We start from the raw sequence: 18685 nt of genomic DNA on the forward strand, positions 1-18685 counted from the left end.
TAGCTGTAAATCAAAAAGAAACCTCATTAACAAAGTGCGTCTTAAGGCAGAGCAGAGAAATAATGTTGTGTTATATAAATGCAATTCCATAGTCCATGCATAATCACCTGAATCGGGCAGTTCTTTGGGAGGCGAGTATTGCAAGAGGAAATGCAACCCACGAAAGAACAAGAAACAGAGAACCATTATGCTTTGAAGAACTAAAACGTGCGGCGGCATAAGTGAAACACCGAGAGGAGGAAAAGGGTTTGCTGAAAAGCAGCAACGTGCGTTTGCAATACCAGACTTAAACGCTGGCGAGTGCAGTCATGCTTGTAACGTGTCCCATTTATATTAAACCTAAGCCACCTTTTCCATGTCATTAGTCTTTAATACAGAAGTTCGAGAGCTCTGGACACGATGGCCTAACGCTATTTTTTAAAAGCTACAAATCTGTTTAATCAGAAAAGAAAAATGCCGTCAAACAGAAATGAACTGTTCTGATGAGTTTCTTTGTGATTGTTGAGAATGTCTTGATTTTGGCTGTGAGATGAAATTGTAAGGTTATGGTAACATTGACGCCTGTTGTTAATTTTTAGGGTCTACCAGGTGATCTCGGGCGTCCAGGACCAATGGGCCCTCCAGGATTTCCTGGGCCAGAAGGTTTGCCAGGGCCTAAAGGAGAGAGAGGATCCCCTGGTGCTCCAGGAAGAACTGGATTTAAAGGCGATCAGGTATAGTATGTAAAGTAAGCTGTCGCCTTCCTCTTCCGTTACACTCATGTTCCATTAATGTTAAACTGGGTTAAGTCTAAGAAAAGGTTGGTTCAACCATTTGACAGCAACAGTGGAATATAACAGCACAAATGATAGTTAGTTACAGAGCTGCTACAAGGATATTAGATGTCCTAGGAAAACCTTCCGCCTTGCCCCCCCCCCCCCCTCCATTAACTTTGGGTCCCTTGCTCCCTCCCCAACAATCATGGTCATCTCAACAGCAGAATAATCTGGATACATAGGCTATTCGGCAAGTACCCAAGTTGCCCACCCTCCTTATTGGTAAAACTACCTCCTGTTGTGTCTTTAAGTTTGGGTAGCCCTTAGGACATAATATTTTGGTTTAAGTTCTGCTCATTGGTAGTCCATCTCTCCCCAACCCACCCCCCCCCCCCTCCCGAAACTGCTGCCCTAAGGGACTGCCTAATTTTGTCTCATAGTTGGGCTGTAGGCAAGTAAGTAGTACCTCAAGGCTGCTAGAGGTGGCAGAAGCCATTTTGAAGGAGCAACCACAACGGGCGGGAGTGAGTGGGCATCACTTCTGCCCATTTCCCACTAGACCACAGGGATTGGTCAGGTAGGCTCACTGGGATAATGGGGAGGAGATTTTGTACATTTCAATAGGGGTGGTAAGGATGGAGAGGGGTTCCCAAGTGGGGTTTTGGATGTTGCGGTGGGGGGGGGGGGGTTGGGAAGAGGGATCGGAAGAGAGGTTTCTGGCTTTTCCTGCAGTAGAAGGGAGGAAGAGGGGGTCCTGGGGGGGGGGAGGAAGATCAAAAGAGAGGTTTCTGGATCTTCTGGGGAGGGGGATCAGAATCAGGGAGAGGGAGGAGTTCCGGACCTGGCCAGATCTGGATTTTCTGGGGTCTGGAGCTGGGAAGGAGATCAGAATCGTGGGAGAGGAGGAGTTTCAGACTTGGCCAGATCTGGATCTTCCTGGGGAAGGAAGGGGGATCAGAATCAGAGAGGTGGGGGGGGGGGGGGGAAATCAGGACCTGATCAGACATCATACGGGTCCTTGCCAGTATTCATGTAGCAACCGAAAAGGGTCCCAGCTGAATACTGGCCGGGACTGCATAAACTCCGGCAGCTAGCACGTAACGATTTAGCCCTGGATGTTCAATGTTGACCACCGCTGCCTGAATATTGAACCGTAAGAGGTTCATTGTGCTGGAAAAAGTCCGTGGGACTTGTGTTTGATGCCCCCCCTCCTCTAAAGGGCATTTCCTATTTCATAACTGTGGTTAGTTCATCTGGCCTACTAATATGAGGGCCCCCATCACAGCTGAATGTTCGCATGTGCGTCAACTGGGATACCTGAACGTAATTGACCATCTTTTCAGGATTTGATTAACACGTTTTCTTTATCTTGATCTGTCCTTTTTAACTTTGCTCTTTAGGGACAAATGGGAGTTCCTGGATTTCAGGGCATTAATGGAATTCCAGTAAGTCTCTTATGTATAAATATTTAAATACAGTTAAAACATATGAAGTGTGTCTGTCGTAAATGTCATGGGTGACGGATTGGTTGGTCTGATATGGTTTAAATTGTACAGGCATTTACACGCATTGGTTAATCGGATTCTGAGGTCAATCATTATACAAGCTAGAAGAGAAATCTAAACACCAGAAGCAAAAGAGAATCAACAAAAGGCAGAGCTAACAATTCCATCACCCAGAACTATATAGAGACTATGGTAGTATCGATGTATAATATAAAGAAATAAATTCTAATGCAAGGGTAACATTACTTATGTACTTTGATGAAACTACAGTGTAGTAAATTTAAAACAAATCGGAGAAAATTCTTCTTCACCCAACGCGTAATTAAACTCTGGAATTCGTTGCCGGAGAACGTGGTGAAGGCGTTTAGCTTGGCAGAGTTTAAAAAGGGGTTAGACGGTTTCCTAAAGGACCGCTACTAAATGGACTAGGGAAAAATCCTCAATTCCGGGAATAACATGTATAGAATGTTTGTACGTTTGGGAAGCTTGCCAGGTGCCCTTGGCCTGGATTGGCCGCTGTCGTGGACAGGATGCTGGGCTCGATGGACCTTGGTCTTTCCCAGTGTGGCATTACTTATGTACTTATGTCCTCTACTTGGCTCACTTTTATTACATAGAGCAGTGATTTAACCTATTGTGATGTCATAGTGGCTCATTCCACCAATAAGAGCCAACCTCATTAGTGATGTCACAATGGCTTGATGTATAGAATTTGTACGTTTGGGAAGCTCGCCAGGTGCCCTTGGACCTGGATTGGCCGCTGTCGGGACAGGATGCTGGGCTCGATGGACCTTGGTTTCCCAGTGTGGCATTACTTATGTACTTATGTCCTCTACTTGGCTCACTTTTATTACATAGAGCAGTGATTTAACCTATTGTGATGTCATAGTGGCTCATTCCACCAATAAGAGCCAACCTCATTAGTGATGTCACAATGGCTTGATTGTATAGAATGTTTGTACGTTTGGGAAGCTTGCCAGGTGCCCTTGGCCTGGATTGGCCGCTGTGTGGACAGGATGCTGGGCTCGATGGACCCTTGGTCTTCCCAGTGTGGCATTACTTATGTACTTATGTCCTCTACTTGGCTCACTTTTATTACATAGAGCAGTGATTTAACCTATTGTGATGTCATAGTGGCTCAATCCACAATAAGAGCCAACCTCATTAGTGATGTCACAATGGCTTGATTGTATAGAATGTTTGTACGTTTGGGAAGCTTGCCAGGTGCCCTTGGCCTGGATTGGCCGCTGTCGTGGACAGGATGCTGGGCTCGATGGACCCTTGGTCTTTTCCCAGTGTGGCATTACTTATGTACTTATGTATGATTTCTCTACAGATCTCATGGTTTGACACCTCCTTAGTGTTCATTTGTTTTGAATTTAGTTCCTGTAAATTGTTAGCTCATTGGGGGGGTTTTATGGGGTTTGCTTTGTTTTGCCCTTTAGAAGGAATGTCTTTCACTCATGGTTTTGGAGCTAGAAATATGTTTTAGAATCTTACAATATTTCAAATATTTTTGTCTTTCAAAGTAGGGGAGGTATTTTCTTTGGCTCTTTCCCTGAGGTTATCATAATGGTCTGTTATGGATTCTTAATGTCTCTTGATTACAGCCTAATCAACATAGTCAATGAAAAGTCTACATAAGAACTTCCACACTGACTCGGAGACAGCCTTAATGCTCGTTGAACCCAGCTTCCTGCCCTCAGTGTGTTCAGAGGAAATGTATGAGGAGCAGACGCGGCAGTGTGGCCCATCCCTTGTCATGTTATTTATTTATTTATTTATTGCATTTGTATCCCACATTTTCCCACCTCTTTGCAGGCTCAATGTGGCTTACAATACATCATGAATAGTGGAAATACACAATAAGATAGATATTTAGTATTACAGACAGATCTTGGGTGACATGATTATGATAAGACAAGATAGTAGTCTAACAAGCAGATATACTAAGTCTTTCTGGATATATGTGGAGAGGTTCACATTTGTTGGTCTTTGTGGTATGCCTTGTTAAAGAGATGGGTCTTCAGTAGCTTGCGGAAGTTGGTAAGTTCATAGATCGTTTTTAAATTACACGGCAGCGCGTTCCAAGGTTGACGCATGCGTTAGTTTGTATTTTAGACCTTTGCAGTTGGGGAAGTGAAGGTTGAGGAATGTGCGGGATGATTTTTTGGCATTCCTGGGTGGTAGGTCTATCAGGTCTGACATGTAGGCTGGTGCATCCCCGTGAATTATTTTGTGAACTAGTTTCTAGCTCTCATGGCTTACAGAGGTTCTAAAACTGATCTGACGCCCCTATCAGTGTCCAGTGACCTCAGATTGATCTAGAACTCCATAAACTAGTCTAAGCTCTCTTTGATCTCCGACGTATGTTGCCTGAATAACTTTACTATTGATACTGTTTCTACGCAGAAAGGAAGTAGACTGCAGTGTTCAGGATGTCCTCTTTCATACGCTTGTCATGAGATGATTCATGGGCTTCACTGTACAATGATCTGTTTTAGACAGAACACATCCTTCCCGTTTTTATGTCATCAATGCATCAAGGAAAACTATCTGTTTTATCAGTTTTGGCATACCCTGACACTGCTCACAGGCTATCTCCAGTCCTCGACAATGCATAAATGCATTATAAACTCAATTACTGTAACGGAATCATACTTACTATTTAACAACATTAATTCTCTTAAGTATTCGAGCAACAACACAGTAAATAACATTGCTCAAATGATAACAATTAACAATGTGTCAGAATGGTTAAAGCAGGGGTGTAGCTATCATGGGGCCACGGGGGCATGGCCCCCGTAGATTTGGCCCTGGACCCCCCCCTTCCTGCCGCCAACCCTCCCCCGCTGCATCCGCGTAACCTTTGCCGTCGGGGGGCCCCAACTCCCACCAGCCAAAGTCCTGTTCCTCCGGCCGGCGCGGCGTTGCTTACTGAATGATCTGATCAAGTTTCTGTGCGTGCGTCTGACGTCCTGCACATTGTACGTGCAGGACATCAGACGCACGCACAGAGAAACAGATTCAAACTTGATCAGATCATTCAGCAACGCCGCGCAGCCGAGAAGAGGACTTCGGCTGGTGGGGGTTGGGGTCCCCCTGCCAGCAAAGGTATGCGGCGGGAAGGGGGGTCAAGAGGGTTGCGGCGGGCCGGAGGGGGCCAGCCGGCGCCGAAGGGAAGGCTAAAATGTGCCCCCTCACCTCGGGCTCTGGACCCCCCTCCCGTCAAAGTCTGGCTACGCCCCTGGGTTAAAGAATGTGTCCCAGCTTTAACACAGGACTTTCAGTTGCTTTGAGAGATTCTTAACAGCCTTCTTCCTGCTTGCCCCGGAGTGATAGCATAGAATGTTGCTATTACTGTATTTGGGTTTCTTGCCAGGTACTTGTGACCTGGATTGACCACTATTGGAAGCAGGATACTGGGCCAGATGAACCACTGGCCTGACCCAATATGGTTTATTCTTATGTCCCTGTGGTAGGCTGTCCCAGATCTTATCTGCAGTGTTTCCTTGAATTCAGTGATTGATGGTGGCTTTGGTGGAGCTTGTGATAAGACTTCCAGCATTGCTCCCCGGACATGCCGATAATGTTTCTTCACAGTACCGAGCTTCCATTTCTTGAGATGATACGCCAGGGGCGTAGCCAGCCTTCCATGGGGGAGGGGTCCAGAGCCCGGGGGGAGGGGCACATTTTAGCCCTCCCCCTGACCCGCCGCCCCCCCCACCGCCGACATTGCCGCCCCCCCCCTCCCGCCGCGAACCCGCCGCCGCTGCAGCCTACCTTTACTTTTGCTGGCGGGGGATCCCACTCCCCGCCAGCCGACGTCTTCTTCTCAGTCGCTTTCCTGCTCTTCCAATTTGGTTTGCTGACGTCCTGCACATTGTACGTGCAGGACGTCAGACCGGAGAACTGTTCTCTGAGTCTGACGTCCTGCACGTACAATTACGTGCAGGACGTCAGCAAACAAATTGAAGAGCAGGAAGGACTGAGAAGACGTCGGCTTGCGGGGAGTGGGATCCCCCGCCAGCAAAGTAAAGGTAGGCGGCGGCGGGGGCGGGTTCGCCGGGAGGGGGGTCCTGGGGTGAATCTGCGGGGGGCCCGGTCCCCTCAGGCCCCACGTAGCTACGCCACTGTGATACGCAGCCACTTTACCTTTGCTCCAAAACCTTGTTTGCACAGCGTCTAGATTCTCTTTTTGTCCTCTACCGACACCTTGCCGTGATTGCCTTTCCGATCTGAAAAGCTTTTAAAGAAATTATCTGTAAATTATCATAAAAAGGTGCGAGCAAAATCTAAATAAATAAATATTATCAAATACAAATTATTCACTATAAATTATTGTTTACAAAAGTCTACATCACTGTGACTCATTAACAGTAAGCTGGTACCCCGGGGATTTTTTTTTCCAAAATAAATGGTAGTTTTAAAGTGCAAACATTTTTGAGCATGCGAAAATTGCTGGATGGTTACGCTAAAAAGTCTGTAACTTCGCTGTGTTTAAAAGATAATCTCATTCCGCTCGGCACATCAGCGTAGATAGTAACAAGAAATAAGCTGTACAATTTCACGTTGAAATTCCAAGTGGATGCTGAGAAAACAGCAAAAAAAAACCTCTTGAAAATGACTTTATTTTGCCTCACCCTGTAAAGCCTTTTGTAAAATACATGCACATGTAAAGTTGTGGTCAGATGCGGCAGAAGCATCTATTTTACAGTGTTGATGCAGAAAACATCAATAGACGGAAATCAACACCTTAACATGTGTAAGTCCTGACACTGTAAAAGGGTTATTTCAGAATATAACACATGTATTTCTTCTGTTTTAGAATCCCAACGTGGCCACGTTTCGCCCTCAGGCTGCGTCAGGGGTACAAAAAACTACAAAATAAAAATAATGAATAAACATAAACATCACATTGGTATATTTTATAATAAAACATATCTAAAACCACAATCAAATCATCTAATATAATAAAACGCACCCTCAACGTTCTGAGGACAACGTTCTGTGAAGCCTTGAAGCCTTGAAGCCTTGAAGCCTGAAGCCTGAAGCCTTGAAGCCTTGAAGCCATGAAGCCATCTGACGTCACTCCCAGGCTGAAGGGTTCGCGCCGGATTCGTGGGTGTGAAGCCTTCAAGCCAACCAGCCGTCTTTGCCCCGCCCTCGCCTTAAACCAAACAAATCCGGAAGCGAAGCGTCAGGGAAGGAGGCGGCGCTCCCGACGTCTAGCCTTCCCTTCGCTGTGTTCCGCCTTCAAAAGAAGGCGGGAGACAGCGAAGGGAAAGCAAGAACGTCGGGAGCGCCGCCTCCTTCCCTGACGTTTCACTGCACGAACCGCCACGGAGGTAAAGTTAAAACGAAGAAGAAGAAAAAAAAGGGATGCATGGATGCGAAGGGGTGGACATGGATGCGAAGGGGGGGGGGAGAGAGGGCGGGCCAGGCTGGGACATGGGAGAGCGAGGAGCATGGATGCGAGGGGGGGGGTCATGGAAGGGAGAGAGGGGACTTGCTGGAAAAGGATGAATGGAGGCGGCAGGGGACAGAGGAGCATGGATGGGCATGGAATGGAAGGGCAGGGCTCAGGGAGAGAGGGGAATTACTGGAAATGGATGAATGAAGGGGGCCAGGGGACAGAGGAGCATGGATGGGCATGGATTGGGAGGGCAGGACTAAGGGAGAGAGGGAAATTGCTGGATAGGGATGAATAGAGGGGACAGATGGGCATGGATGGATATGGATTGCAGGGCAGGCCTCAGGCAGAGAGGGAAAATGCTGGATAGGGAAAAATGGAGGGGCCAGGTGACAGAGGAGCATGGATGGGCATGGATTGGAAGGGCAGGACTCAGGGAGAGGGGAATTGCTGGATAGGGATGAATGGAGGGGACAGATGGGCATGGATGGATATGGATTGCAGGGCAGGCCTCAGCAGAGAGGGGAAATGCTGATAGGGAAAAAAGGAGGGGCCAGGTGACAGAGGAGCATGGATGGGCATGGATTGGAAGAGCAGGACTCAGGGAGAGGGAATTGCTGGATAGGGATGAATGGAGGGGACAGATGGGCATGGCTGGATATGGATTGCAGGGCAGGCCTCAGGCAGAGCGGGGAAATGCTGGATAGGGATGAATGGAGGGGCCAGGTGACAGAGGAGCATGGATGGGCATGGATTGGACGGGCAGGACTCAGGGAGAGGGGAATTGCTGGATAGTGATGAATGGAGGGGACCAGATGGGCATGGAGGATATGGATTGCAGGGCAGGCCTCAGGCAGAGAGGGGAAATGCTGGATAGGGAAAAATGGAGGGGCCAGGTGACACGAGGAGCATGGATGGGCAATGGATTGGAAGAGCAGGACTCAGGGAGAGGGGAATTGCTGGATAGGGATGAATGGAGGGGTCAGATGGGCATGGATGGATATGGATTGCAGGGCAGGCCTCAGGCAGAGAGAGGAAATGCTGGATAGGGATGAATGGAGGGGGCAGGTGACAGAGAAACATGGATGGCCATGGATTGGGAGGGCAGGGCTCAGGGAGAGAGGGGAATTGCTGGAAAAGGATGAATGGAGGGGGCAGGGGACAGATGGCCATGGATTGGGAGGGCACGGCTCACACTCTCTCTCTCATATACAATGTCTTTCTGACACTCTGTCTCAAACTGTATCACATTCACTCTCTATGTGCCACACAGTCACTCACACACTCGCTTGGTCTCATACACACACTCTCTCTCACACTGTGTCTCACATACACACTTGCACACACTCTCATTCTCACACACACACTCTCTCACAAACACACTCACACCCAGACTCACTCTCTCTCTCACACACTCACACTTTCACTCTGACTCTCAAACAGTCACTCTCACATACACTCTCCCAAACATACACACTCCAAGGAAAACCCTTGCTAGCGCCCGTTTCATTTGTGTCAGAAACGGGCCTTTTTACTAGTATAAGATTAAAAACAGATCAATCTAAAAACATAATACAATAAAATCAATGTAAGTTAAAAACATTCAGATTAAATATGCATGCAATAAAATAATAATTTTAATACAAGACATAAGGTATCAACAAAAAATAATATGATTTGATTGTGGTTTTAGATATGTTTTATTATAAAATATACAATGTGATGTTTATGTTTTATTCATTATGTATTTATTTTGTAGTTTTTTGTACCCCTGACGCAGCCTGAGGGCGAAACGTGGCCACGTCGGGAAACTTGTAATAAACCACCTTCTTCTGTTACCCTGCTGTTCCATTTTTTTTGTCTTTTTTTGATCTGCTTTTTGTCTTTTGGTTTGCTATTTCTGTGGCAGATCTTTGCCTTTTTTGTTTCTGTTCATTATAGATTCTGCAGGTGTAAATGCTCTTAATTAACTACAGAGGCAATAGTCTGCTGTACTTTCAAATCTGAAGAGAGAAACTACAATGGGGGGGGGGGGGGGGTTGAGAAGACCTCCCTTAACCCCTCTTGTAAAAGGCCATCCAACGACAAGCCAGAGGCGTAGCCAGACTCAGTTTGGAGGGGACATAAGCCCAAGTTGGGGGGTTGGATATTTGCCCCACCTCTCCATCGCTCTTGACCCCTGCCGTAATCCCACATACCTAGGCTGGCAGGGGACCCCAAGCCTCACCAGCAGAAGATTTTCTGCGGCAATATTCACCACAGCCCTCCCTGCCTTCCCGTCTTGGCGCGCGTACTCGTTTTTTAGTGAAATTGAACATGCCAGAATCTCGCACATGCTCAATTTCACTAAAAACGAGCATGAGCACGGGGGGAGGGGGGAAAGCAGGGCAATATCGCCGCAGGAAAGCTTCTGCTGGCGGGGCTTAGGGACACCTGCCAGCCAAAACAGCAAAACCTTGGGGGGCCCCGAACCTAAATTGAGGGGTATCCAGGCCCCCAAAGCCTCCCACGATTATGCCACTGACACAAGCACTTTTAGAAAATCCAGAAACAATTGTAAAACCTGATATGATAAATAAAAGCCATCCACATGTGATCCATTTCTGAAATAGGGAATGCAGCGGTGTCTGGACATTTCTAAGTTCACTTAATAATTCTTCTGAGGCCTAGTTCAGAGGCTTCAATTTCAGTCCTATGACCCAGGGGCGTAGCCAGAGCTCGCTAGGAGGAGGGGCAGAGCCCGAGGTGTGGGGGCAACTGTTTAGCCACCCCCTGCCATTCGCCCCCCCCCAGCCGCCGCAGCTGCCACATTGGACTCCCCTCCCGCCACCAACCCCCCCCCCCCCCGCCTTCGGCCCCCCAGCCCCCACCACATTGGACCCCCTTCCGCCACCAACCCTCCCCCGCCCGCCCTGCCGCCCGCATCAGATACCTTGTTTGCTGCAGCCGAAGGGAGTCTTCTTTAGTTCAGCGCCGGAGTAGCGCCGCCGTTCAAGGGAAGTTCCTGCTGTGATCAGCTGTTTCTGACGCCTTACTTGCAGGACGTAAGGCGTCAGAACAGCTGATCACAGCAGGAACTTCCTTGAACGAAGGCGCTGCTCCGGTGCTGAAGTAAAGAAGACTCTCTTCGGCTGCAGCAAACGAGGTATCTGATTGCAGCGGCGGGGCGGGGGAGGGTTGGTGGCGGGGAGGGGGTTCAAGGGGATCGTCGCCAGGGGCGCCAGGGCCAAATCTATGGGGGGCCAGGCCCCCTCAGGCCCCAGGTAGCTACGCCACTGCTATGACCTAACTGTCTTATTTTGTGCCACTTTTCAGCTTTTGTCCACTCAAGATCTGTTCTTAAAGGATCTAAGCTGGGTGTGTTATTTAAACACTTGCGTTCAGAATATAGGCTTGGTCAAACGCTGTGCTTCCTTTTAGGTGTATTCAGACATCTCGGAACCGGGAAGTGAATAGAGACTACGGCCAGGCAACTGATTAGAACAGATCAGTTAGATGCGGAAGGCAGAGGTGGCAGGATGTATTTAGAACGAACTCCTGTGCCAAAGACGTTACAGTTTGTCTGAGTTGATTTCCATAGAAACCTTGCTTAACATAACAGTGCTGGAGCTCCTAAAATGGTCATCAGATCAGGCAGTAGGATTAAGAGAGCTTGTTTATCAGTTTATAATCTTCACTTTCCATCCCTCTTCATCGGGAGGTAGCCGTTCTTAGCCCTTCCTGTCACAGATGTGATGTTCTGTTCCTACACTTGTTTGATTTTGGCAGCTCTTTTAACGAGATTTCTAGAGCCTTCACTTGGAGCAGCAGAGTCAACTGGGGTCGCCAATTAGATCCAGATTCGCCCGACAGGGTTTACCCTGTTACACGCTGGAACGTGCTTTTCGTAGCAGATGCAATGGGGGAATCAGAACTACAAGTCCTTACAAGCAATGGGGCAGTGGCCTTCCTAGCCTGGATGGTACCCGGGGCGGATCGCCGATGTGCCCCCCCCCCCCCCTACAAAATGACACCTCCACCCCCCCACCCCCGGCGAATGACACCCCCCCCCCCCCGGGTGCACGCCGCTGGGGGGGGGTGTACCGCAGCGCGTGCCTGTTGGCTTGCGAGTTCGCTAACTTCGCTCGTTTCGCTGCAGCTCCCTCTGCCCCAGAACAGGAAGTAACCTGTTCCGGGGCAGAGGGAGCTGCAGCGAACGAGCGAAGTTAGCGAACTCGGAACCGACAGGCGCGCGCCGCGGCACCCCCCAGCGGCGTGCACCTGGGCGGGACCGCCCCCCCCCCTTGGTACGCCACTGCAGTGGGGTAAACCCAGGAATCGATCTAGCCTGTCCTGTGGATCTGGATCCAGTTGGCAGCCTTAACCTAGGGTGAGCAGGCAACCCCATTCTCCCATTCCCCACCAAGGCTTGGAACCTGTGAGGTTCAAACAGCCGATGTTCGAGCCATTGAGGGTGGCCACATATATAGAACCTTCGGCTTAAACAGTAAAGCAGTTGTTCCCAAACCTGTCCTGGGGGCTCCCCAAAGCAGTGGCGTTCCTAGGGGGGCTGACACCCGGGGCGGCTCGCCGATGCGTCCCGTCCCCCGGGTGCAGCACCCCCTAGGATGCAGCGCGACCCCCCCCCCCCCCGGCGAAAGGACACCCCCCCCCCCGCAAAAGAACCCTCCCCAGGTGCACCCCGCTGGGGGGGGGGGGGCCGCGCGCGGTCCTTCCTTCGTTCCATGCTCCCTCTGCCCTGGAACAGGAAGTAACCTGTTCCGGGGCAGAGGGAGCATGGAACGAAGGAAGGACAGGCATGCGCGGCACCCCCCAGCGGCGTGCACCAGGGGCGGACCGCACCCCCCCCCCCCCCCCCCCCCCCCCCCTAGGAACGCCACTGCCCCAAAGATATTTACAGTGAATATTTATGAGAGGGATTTGCATGCAATGGAGGCGGTGCAAATCTCTCTCATGAATGTTCATGGTGGATATCCTGAAACCTGAGTGGTTGGGGAGCCCTCCCAGGACAGGTTTGGGAACCACTGCAGTAAAGGTTTCAATCAGAGGGTTGCACAAACAGAGGCCACACAGGAAGCCCAACATCAGCAGCCAGCACTACAACAGGCAGGCAGGTGACTCCCAGGCCATGTGACCTGAGAGGGCGTGGCTCCAACCCACTTGTTTCCTCTGGCTGCATCCTTCGCTGTTTTGTATGTGTTTGTCAGTGATGAGAGCAATGCACTTTAAAATTGTTTTTCAGTGGTGCGGTGGTGCAGAAAACCGGCTCTTCCATTTGGCCAGTTCCCTGCCCTTCCAGCAGCCGGCTTCCCTTTATGAAAACCGGCCAGGCCGGCCCAATGCCGCTTGATTGGCATTCCTACCTATGTTGGAAAAGATTTCTCCATTAAGTTGTTGCAGCCCTACCAAGCACAGGAGAGAGTGACGGACATGCTATTCTGAATCCAAACATTTTTTTCTCTGTTGGCTGATCCTTACTCTTCTATCTGGCTATGGGTGGGCTGTACAGTGTTATTTACCATGTACAGCATCTCTGCTTTTCACAGTGATGCAGCCCAAGCTCTGGTTTTGCTATCAAGGAATGCAGCTGATTTTTAAACTATTCTATTTTATACTATTCTACCTGCTGCCAAGATTTTATTCTGGGCATTTTCAGGGGATGCACTTAGGGAGTAGAAATCCACGGGAGACCTATGTGTTAGGCAGTGAGAGTCTGATATGTACAGACAGGGAGAGGGATCTTGGGGTGATAGTATCTGAGGATCTGAAGGCGACGAAACAGTGTGACAAGGCGGTGGCCGTAGCTAGAAGGTTGCTAGGCTGTATAGAGAGAGGTGTGACCAGCAGAAGAAAGAGGTTTTAATGCCCCTATATAAGTCATTGGTGAGGCCCCACCTGGAGTATTGTGTTCAGCTTTGGAGGCCGTATCTTGCTAAGGATGTAAAAAGAATTGAAGCGGTGCAAAGGAAAGCAACAAAAATGGTATGGGATTTGCGTTACAAGACATATGAGGAGAGACTTGCGGACCTGTACATGTATAGGTCCGTGGCGTACTCAACAGTCTTTTTACTGCTCAGTCCTGTTCTCACGGACCCTGAAGCAGAAATCGAAACCTTGGCCAAAGTTGGCCGTGGGCCGTTATACGAGACTGAGCAGCTGCAGAGAGAGAAGTTCAATTTTAACATTATAAGTCTGGTTAAGTTGAATAAAGTAAACTCGTGTTAAAGATCAGTTGGAGGTTTTTATGCCAGTGATGAGTGTGGGGGCTCCTTAAGGTTGACTAAGTGTTTAACAACAGAGTGACCCCAATACCTATCAAGGCTTTTCCTCCATTTTTATAAACACCGTCACATTGAGAAATAGTAGAAGGGATGAGATTGAGCTGATTAGTTAGTACAACATTGAGATCCTCTTCCTGCTCTGTGTTTATATATACAGCTGCCATTGGCTACTATTAGTAACTATTGGCGGCTGAATATCCAGAAATCAGCACTGACTGGTGGGACTCTCCAGTTAGCGGCAATATTCAAACCTCTAACCAGATATCTAACCGGAAAATATAGGACAACCTTTTTGCTGTCTGATCTGTATCCGGTTAACTATCTGATTAGCGGTTTGGATACCTCTGCAAACTGGATAACCCCCAACTCCGCCCAACCCATGGACCGCCCTGGCACTGTCTGGATAATGCCTAGGTGGCAGGGGCGTAGCCTTCGGTGGGAGGGGGGTCCAGAGCCCGAGGTGAGGGGGCACACTTTAGCCCCCCCCTTGCGCCGCCATTATTGACCGCCACCGCCGCCAACTTTGACGACCCCTGCCGGCGACCCTCTCAACCTCCCCCTCCCGCTGCCAACCCTCCCCCGCCGTCACTTACCTTTGCTGGCGGGGGACCCCAATCCCCACCAGTCGAGGTCCTCTTCTTCCCGTGAAGGCTTCGGAACGAAGCCTTCACGGAAAGAAGAGGACCTCCTCGACTGGCGGGGATTGGGGTCCCCCGCCAGCAAAGGTAGCCCACAGCGGGGGAGGGTTGGCGGCGGGAAGGGGGGTCGAGAGGGTCATCGGCAGGGGGTCCAGGGCCAAATCTACAGGGGCCCAGGCCCCCGTGGCCCCACATAGCTACGCCACTTCTAGGTGGTCCAAGGGAGTATTCGGTGGCGCACTCTCTGGTTAATCCATCTAACCAGATAAGTGCCTTTGAATATCTACCCCTGTGATAATGCCAGTACTCATGCAGAATGTCATATCTGTGACCCACTGTCTAACAACAGAATTCTGCTTATGTTACTCTGCAGTGGTTCTGACATAGGTTTGGGGGGGCCGGCAGAGCTGTTGTGTGCTGTAAAGATGACCTTTGGCCTCTTTAGGCTGGAGAGATTCACATGTATCTTTGGAGGAGGCCCTTTGTTCATCTTGTTAGCTATATAAATGTTAGTGTTTAACAGAGTTAAAAGCATAAACTCTTCGGTGAAACATTTACCCCTTGTCCAATTGTGGAAGGGCCTATAGGAAGAGGCAGAGTGGCAATTACTAGAGCGCGACGCCGGAACTTGTCATAGTTCACACATGTTAAACTATGCTTTCCTCCTTTCATGTAGGGTCACACCGGGCAGCCTGGCATAAGAGGACTTCCTGGCCTAGATGGCTGTAATGGTACCATTGGAGACCCTGGAATCCCTGGCGTACATGGAATCCCTGGGGCACCTGGCGCAGCTGTAGGTCATCACTCATCGTCGCTCTATCCTATGTAACTTCTTCAGCACCAGACAGGAACAATGTAGGGTTCCTTTCACCAAGCCACGCTAAAAAGTGGCAAGGGTGGTGTCAGCGCGTGGGTTTTCTGTGCGCCGCAGCCACTTTCAGCCAGGCACTAAAATGGCCGCCTCGCCATATATTTTTGTAATGGGCCACGTGCTAATTTCTCCCTTAGCACGTGGCCATTACCGAGGGAGCCCTTACTGCCAACTATTTAGGAGGCGGTAAGGGTTCCCATGCTACTAGGCTAGTGTGCGGTATATGTGCCCGATTAGCGGAGGCATGCCTACTCTCTACCTTTGGGCACGCCTTGGGATTAGCACATGCTGAGCGAGAAAGCACCATGGGATGCCTCATCGTGTCCCACAGTAGTGCTGTTTGAGTGTGGTAGGCCCACATAATTAAAAAGGCCCCACTGCAGGGGCGTATCTGCGTGGGGCCACAGGGGCCTGGGCCCCCCTGCCGACGACCCTCTCCACCCCCTCCCGCTGCCAACCCGCCGTCGCCTATCTTTGCTGGCGGGGGACCCCAACCCCCGCCAGCTGAGGTCCTCTCTTCTGTTGCAGCAAAGCTTTTTGTTCTGAGTCTGACATCCTGCACGTACGTGAGACTCAGAATTTGAAACTGAAGGAAGCTTTGCTGCAACAGAAGAGGACCTCGGCTGGCGGGGGTTGGGGTCCCCCGCCAGCTTTGCAACGGAAGGACCTCGGCTGGCGGGGATTGGGGTCCCCCGCCAGCAAAGGTAGGTGACGGCGGCGAGGGAGGGTTGGCCGCGGGAGGGGGGGTGGAGAGGGTCATCGGCAGGGGGGGGGGGTCGGCGGTGCCGGGGGGGGGGGGTGCTAAAATGTGCCCCCTCACTCTGGCTCTGGCCCCCCCTCCCGCCAAAGTCCAGATACACCTCTGCCCCACTGTATTTTATAATTTACACTTTCATTAAAAGTACACATCGTGTAAACAAGACACACACTTTTACACCAGTCCCTATTTTAGAAGAGGTCATTTACATATGCAAGTGCCCACTGACACATGTAAATGATTGAAATATTGCTAGGTCCGTGTGTTCTTCTTATCATTAAAACTAGGCAGCTCCTTACACAATTATTCTCTAAGGGGCAAGTTCTGTAAATGGCACTGAAACTTGAATGCCGAAAAAATCAGTGCTAAGCGCTGTTTTATAAAGGATGCTTTAGGTGCGGATTCCATGCGTAACTTTTGGGCGCTGGACTTACGCCTACTAAAGCCAGATGTTAATGCCAGCATCCAAGTTAGACACACTTAGGCTCAATTGAGTGGAGGAATGGCCTAGTGGTTAGAGTGGTGGACTTTGGTCCTGGGGAACTGGGTTCAATTCCCACTGCAGGCACAGGCAGTTCCTTGTGACTCTGGGCAAGTCACTTAACCCTCCATTGCCCCAGGTACAAATAAGTACCTGTATATACTATGTAAACTGCTTTGAATGTAGTTGCAAAAAAACTAAGAAAGGTGGTATATCAAGTCCCATTTCCCTTTCCCTATTTGAGATTCTAAATGGAATGTTGCTACTATTTAAGATTCTACATGGAATGTTGCTATTCCACTAGCAACATTCCATATAGAAGCCTGCCCTTGCAGATCAGCAAAGCAGCCGCACAGGCTTCTGTTTCTGTGAGTCTGACGTCCTGCACCTACGTGCAGGATGTCAGACTCACAGAAACAGAAGCCTGCGCAGCCGCGTTGCTGATCTGCAAGGGCAGGCTTCTACAGGGAATGTTGCTAGTGGAGGAGTAGCCTAGTGGTTAGTGTAGCAGACTCTGATTATGGGGAACTGGGTTCAATTCCCACTTCAGCTCCTTGTGACTCTGGGCAAGTCACTTAACCCTCCATTGCCCCAGATACAAATAAGTGCCTGTATATAATATGTAAGCCGCATTGAACCTGCTATGAGTGGGAAAGTGCGGGGTACAAATGTAACAAAAAAATTTTCTGTAATTCCATGTGCAGTAACACCTGTCAATAATAGTAATAGTTTTGTAATAATACAATACAGTCTCGATTATCCAAACCTTTGGTGATCCAACCATCCAGCAGATCTGACAGTGGCGTCATGTGGTTCTTCTTCCATTTTCCGTTTTCCGAACCTGTACCCTACTTTTACCACCGTTGTAAACTGGGACCCCACTTTCTTTCTGCATTGCTTGACTTCTCTTTCATTTTCCGAACCCGGGACCTTACTTTTACCACCGTTGGTAGCTGGGACCCTGCTTTTACCGCCTTTGTTTCTGCATTGTTTGAGAAGTTACCCTTGCTTTCCCGTATTATCCAACTTTTCATTTATCCGACAACGGGTCGGTCACATTTAGGTCGGATAATCGAGACTTTGCTGTAATACATTTGTTTTGGGGTTATTTGGAAAAATGTTGGGGGGGGGGGTCCTGTTTTTTCTGGACATCATAGCTCTGTCCCTTCTCCACTAAAACTACATCCTCAGAACGCCTAAATATGGTGATAGTATAAGGCTGTGCAATCTTGTTGGTCTTCATTTTTATAAGGGGATGGGACTTAATATACTTTCTTTCTGTGGTTACAATCAAAGCAGTTTACATATTATATACGGGTACTTATTTTGTACCTGGGGCAATACGTGACTTAACCAGAGTCACAAGGAGCTGCAGTGGGAATCGAAGCCAATTCTCTAGGTTCTCAGGCCACTGTACTAACCATTAGGCTACTCCTCCACTGTATTTGATCACACAGTGCCGTAGGAACCCTTGGCCTTACATGCAGAAACAACGTCATTAAATTCTCCCCTATCTACGCAGTGATAAACAGACCCAGTCAAAACTATGAACTAGATCAATGTATGAAAGAGATTAGAAGAGCTTCATGTCTGAAAGGTCATCGGCCAACTGATTCGGTGGGTTTAAGTCAAGCCTCTAGCCCTTCCAAATTACGATGAAGAATTCCCGGGAAGAGGTAATGCTGGGCATTGCATGTCTAGATTCCTGTTAATATATATTGTGTTTGAATTGTAGGGTCGTCCTGGTTTCAAGGGTCAAAAGGGAGAAAGTGCCATTGTTCAGGGTGGTATCAAAGGATCGAAGGTAAGCTTTTCATTTAAAACTAGTAAAAAAGGCCCGTTTCTGACCGCAATGAAACGGGCGCTAGCAAGGTTTTCCTCGGAGTGTGTATGTTTGAGAGAGTGTGTGTGAGAGTGACTGTGAGAGAGAGAGTGAATGTGTGAGTGTGTGTGACAGAGAGAGAGTGAGAGTGGGTGCGAGTGT

At 49.2% G+C, this 18685-nt stretch overlaps 1 protein-coding gene across 1 annotated transcript in view; it reads left to right on the forward strand.

Moving 5' to 3' along the window:
• Positions 1-18685, forward strand: part of COL4A6 (collagen type IV alpha 6 chain) — a 446909-nt gene that overhangs the window by 263455 nt on the left and 164769 nt on the right. Inside the window, 4 exon segments of the mRNA XM_030209832.1 lie at positions 579-713; positions 2156-2200; positions 15269-15385; positions 18437-18505. Of these exon segments, the coding sequence (XP_030065692.1) occupies positions 579-713; positions 2156-2200; positions 15269-15385; positions 18437-18505 (366 nt within the window).

This window comes from Microcaecilia unicolor, chromosome 7 (genome assembly GCF_901765095.1).
Source record: "Microcaecilia unicolor chromosome 7, aMicUni1.1, whole genome shotgun sequence".
Lineage (NCBI taxonomy): Eukaryota > Metazoa > Chordata > Amphibia > Gymnophiona > Siphonopidae > Microcaecilia > Microcaecilia unicolor.